Source organism: Pteropus vampyrus, unplaced genomic scaffold, assembly GCF_000151845.1.
Source record: "Pteropus vampyrus isolate Shadow unplaced genomic scaffold, Pvam_2.0 Scaffold124, whole genome shotgun sequence".
Taxonomy (NCBI): Eukaryota; Metazoa; Chordata; class Mammalia; order Chiroptera; family Pteropodidae; genus Pteropus; species Pteropus vampyrus.
This window is the reverse complement of record NW_011888905.1, coordinates 350,900-355,392: the sequence shown is the minus strand read 5'-3', so window position 1 is coordinate 355,392 and position 4,493 is coordinate 350,900. Positions and strand designations below refer to the sequence as shown.

At 59.2% G+C, this 4,493-nt stretch overlaps 1 protein-coding gene across 1 annotated transcript in view; it reads left to right on the top strand.

The window, feature by feature from the left end:
* The window catches only part of BTN1A1 (butyrophilin subfamily 1 member A1), a 16,457-nt gene extending 13,757 nt beyond the window's left edge, over nt 1-2,700 (top strand). Inside the window, exons 5-8 of the mRNA XM_011366339.2 lie at nt 699-848; nt 1,316-1,336; nt 1,553-1,579; nt 2,027-2,700. Coding sequence (XP_011364641.2) covers nt 699-848; nt 1,316-1,336; nt 1,553-1,579; nt 2,027-2,700 — 872 coding nt within the window. The remainder of the gene's footprint in view (nt 1-698; nt 849-1,315; nt 1,337-1,552; nt 1,580-2,026) is intronic.
* The last annotated feature ends 1,793 nt before the right edge of the window (nt 2,701-4,493 follow it).

Below are 4,493 nucleotides of genomic sequence, written 5' to 3'. Positions count from 1 at the left end.
GACCACTCACGGGGGCCCCACACACTTCGCCTGAAGAGTAAAGATTCTTCAGGCATAAACTCTGCCAAGGCCTCAGAAATTCCAGCTTTTCCGTCATCGGAGATACGCCTCAGCTGGAGAAGCTTCGTTCTGGGGGCCTTCCTGGCCCAGAGACCCTCCTGGAGGACGCGGGAAGACTGAGCTGCCCCCTGGCCCCCACTCTGGCCCCCTTTCTCCTCCCTGCCCCAGACGACAGCTCGTCTGGGCTCCCCACCTTCTCAGGGAAGCGAATCTCCTTGTTCCTCCCCAAACGCTACCTCAGGTCCAGGCAGGAACTGTTCCTCTTTCTCTGGTCATTGAGTCCCATGCTGCTGCCCACAGAGGGGACATTTCCCCTTCCCCGTCAACTTCCCCATCCCCTTGGCTCCCATCCTGCATTGATCGTGAGGGAGCAACTTCCACGATGACATGAATTGGTCCATTATCTTCTTTCTTTCACAGGTTCTGTCCCCACGTGGCCCTTGTTCGTCTTCTTCCCTCTCTTTCTCTGCTCTCTCTTCCCCAAGATCAAACTTTTTCTGAAAAGCTTCCGTGGCACTGGACGGGCTGTTTTCGCCTGGGGAGGAGTGGGAAGGGCCCTGTTCATCCCCGCTGTGCAAGGAGAGTCAGACTTGCTCAATGTTTCTCAACAAATGTCCTCCTTGGGGGGTTTGTTTCAGCTCCCTTCTTCCCAAGGCTGACCCCGTGGGCGGTGGCTTTGGCCGTCATCTTGGTGGTCCTAGGAATTCTCATCATCGGGTCCGTGTTCTTCACCTGGAGGCTATACCGGGACCAATCCGGGCAGAGGAAGGCTGAATTCAGCTCCACAGGTACGTCGTTGAACCCCAGGCTGCTTGTTGGGTGAGGTTGGAGCCGCGTCCTCCGGGATGATGGTCAGTGGAAGATGTCTGACTCTTGAGTTCTGCAAGGCAGAGGGGACTGAGAGGCTCCTGGAATAGCTCATACCCAATATGAGGGAAGACGAGGGTTGGGGGCAGAAAAGGTCAGACCGGTTCTAACCGGGACACTAGACGTTTCCTCGCTACTTGCCCCAAGGCACTGTCCTCACTGCTAACACGATTTCCCAGCTAGGGAGGAAAGGTCTGGCCTCCAGCCTGTAGGGACTTCCTGCGTCTTTCTTAGAAGAGAGGACATAACCCTTGTTTTTCATTATCGACCGTGATTCTGCAATCAGGTAGTCATGACACACAGCTATTCCCGTGTGTGTTTCTCACACCATGTCCCCTCCCTCATGTCCCTTACAGAAGGTCACTGGGCATTTCTGTTTCTTTTTCAGAGAACCTCCTGGAAGAGCTCAGTAAGTTCTACCTTCTTGTCCCAACCCCGCCCACATGGGCTTCCGGTTCTTATTGTAAGACCTGTCAGTGCCCCGCTCTCTCTCTCTCTCTCTCTCTCTCTCTCTCTGTCTCTCTCTCTCTCTGTCTCTCTCTCTGTCTCTCTCTCTCTCTCCCTCTCTCCCTCTCTCTCTCCCTCTCTCCCTCTCTCACACACATCTCTCTCTCTCTCATTGCAGAGTGGAAAAAGTCAACACTTCACGCAGGTCAGTGGCTGCCAACTTCTCAAGGGCTCTGGGGCTCCATCTCCCATGGATTCAAAGTCCTATAATACTTGGGAATAAGGACAGTAACACATTTTAGTGATTTAGGTGATGAAGGCAGAGAGGGGAGAGGGGATGGCAAGTGGCCTCAACATTTCCTTGAGGCAAATAGAGGCCCTCGGAAGATGACTCAGAGACAAGCCCCCTCCGACAGGGTCCCATTAGGCACTGGGGACAGGCAGCTCATCCGTCACCCTGCGGCTGTCGATGGAAGAGGCGAACAGAGGCAACTGAGCCAGCCAACCCACCAACCAGCCAGCCCTGCTCCAAGGAGACCTGCCAGCTCCTAGAGCTGTGCCCGGCCTCTGTGGGAGGGGGCGAAGGGAAGGAATGATGGGCCTTGCAACCTCTGACGCTCCACGCTCAGACTCGCTCTCTCCCTGTCTCTAGTTGATGTGACTCTGGACCCAGACACCGCCCACCCCCATCTCTTTCTGTATGAGGGTTCCAAAGCTGTCTGGCTGGAAGATTCACGTCAGAAAGTGCCCGAGAAGCCGGAGAGATTCGACTCCTGGCCCTGCGTGCTGGGTCGGGAGGCCTTCAGCTCCGGGAGGCATTACTGGGAGGTGGAGGTGGGGGACAGGACCGACTGGGCCATCGGGGTGTGCAGGGAGGACGTGCCGAAGAAAGGGTTCGACTCCATGACTCCGGAGAATGGGTTCTGGGCGGTGGAGCTGTATGGAAATGGGTACTGGGCCCTCACCCCACTCCGGACCCCCCTTCCGCTGGCAGGACCGCCCCGCCGGGTGGGGGTCTTCCTGGACTATGAGTCGGGAGACATTTCCTTCTACAACATGACTGACGGGTCCCACATCTACACTTTCCCTGACTCCTCTTTCTCTGGGCCCCTCCGGCCCTTCTTCTGCCTGTGGTCCTGTGGCAAAAGGCCTCTGACCATCTGTCCCATCACGGATGGGCTCGAGGGCATCACGGTGGTTGCCGATGCCAAGGACCCTTCTAGGGAGATCCCACTGTCCCCCATGGGGGAGGATGCTGTCCCTGGGGACACAGAGACCCTCCATTCTAAACTAATCCCTACCCAGCCCAGCCCAGGGGCACCATAAGGAGTGTCCCCGCTCGGCTCCTCCCCTCGCTCTAGCCCCTCTCCCCAGCACCCCTGAAGCTCCGGCCGCCAGCGGCCCCATTTCTTCCTGCTGCATCGGGCATCACTCTTCTCGGGGGGGTGGTGTTGCTGTTGCTGGAGTGTGGGCTGGGGGACCTCATCTATTCAGGACCAGTAACTCGGTGGGCAGGGGGTGACTCTTCGACCGCTTCGGTCCTCCTGGCCCCGGAGGCCAAACCCTGTAGGGAGGGACTCAGACGCCCTCAAGGACAGCTCGGAGGTGGAGACGGGTTAGGCTGGCATGTGATGATGACAGAAACATCCCGGTGCCCAGAGAAGGGGCAGGCAGCGGAAGCCACTTTAGGCAAGCAGAAGCCCCAGAGTGTCTGGGAACGAAGATCCGAGGCCGAACTCCCGTAAAGCGGCCAGGAGACGACCCGGTGATGGAGCAGCGCGGCGGGGTCCCGGCCTGCTCCGAGGGTCTCGGGGCCTGTGTCTCAGACTTTCCAAGGGGTGAAGGAACTAGCCCTACTAGTGGGGTCTGAGTGACTGGCAGGGGGAGCAGGGAAGGGGTGAAATGGGGAGGGCTAGGAGGTCCGACAGAGGGTGCGGCCCAGCAGAGGGTTTAGGCAAAGCCCAAAGCCATGGGCGCGGCCAGTGTTGGGCCCTCCTCTCTGCACCCGCTCTGCCTGGGGCTCATCGCTCCTCACCGTGTGGGCTCCACAAGGTCCCGGTTCTCCTCCTCCTCATGATCTAGAACCTCCCCATCTCAGAGGCACCTCCAGGAACCACCCCTCAGTGACAGCCCACGTCATCGGCCGCTGTCTCAGCCTCACACCCCTCCGCCCTCATGCCAACGTCCTATTTAACCCCCTCAAACATGCCTTCGGTTAGTGCCACCTGCCACCCACTGCCACTCCAAGCCCCGTTCACTCTCTCCCCACACGGCCTCCCTACACTGTGCTTCTCGGGGTCCTCTGAATGCTGCCTTGTCGGCTCAGCATGGCCAGGCTGGTGGCACCTGTCTGTTCGCATCCTCCTGTATGTGTGTGGCTGTCTCGCCCCCAGACTGCAAATCTACCCTGCTCACGCCTCCCGCGTCCGGCGCGTTGTTCCAGTTTCCGGGACAGATGTCGCCCGTGGTCGCGCCCTAATAAATGAGTCTGTCTGACTGCCGAAAGCGGCATCCGTGCTGACCTTCCTATGTCAACGAGCGGAGCCAAAGCGCCAGCAGGGACGCCGTGGGGGTGCTGCTGGCCGGGCGGTGTGGGTCCGTTTGTCCAAGATCCAAGACGCCCCCCCTGGCTGGGTGGCAGCGGGCTTGCCAGGGCCAGTGGGCACAAGACTTGTCCTGTGAGGGTCCCGACACGCATAAGAAGGCCACAGCGCCCCGGGCCACGGCCCCCGCCCAGCTCCCAGCACTGCGGCTCCTGCTGGCTCTGGACCAGCTCTAAAGCTCAGAGAACACAGACTCCTGAGCCGCGCCCCAGATCCCTGCGCGCGGAAGCCACCTGCGACCACCAGGCGACTCGCGCGTGCTTCGAAGTTCAGCTAGGGGCCAGGCGTCTGCCTCCGGGTATGCGTCTGCTTGAGGTGCCAAGAACCCTTGGGGAGATGCACCTCAAATTACGATCAACGTACAAAATGCACATTTTGGGGGCCACCGAGTACGCTTATTAAATTCCAGGTCCTGTTCCACGTGCTTTCCGTGGGTCACTCATGTCCCTTTTCAGACCTCCAGGAGGCAGGTACCATTCCAAACCCCTGAGGAACAGAGGTGTGCGGCGGCTTCTA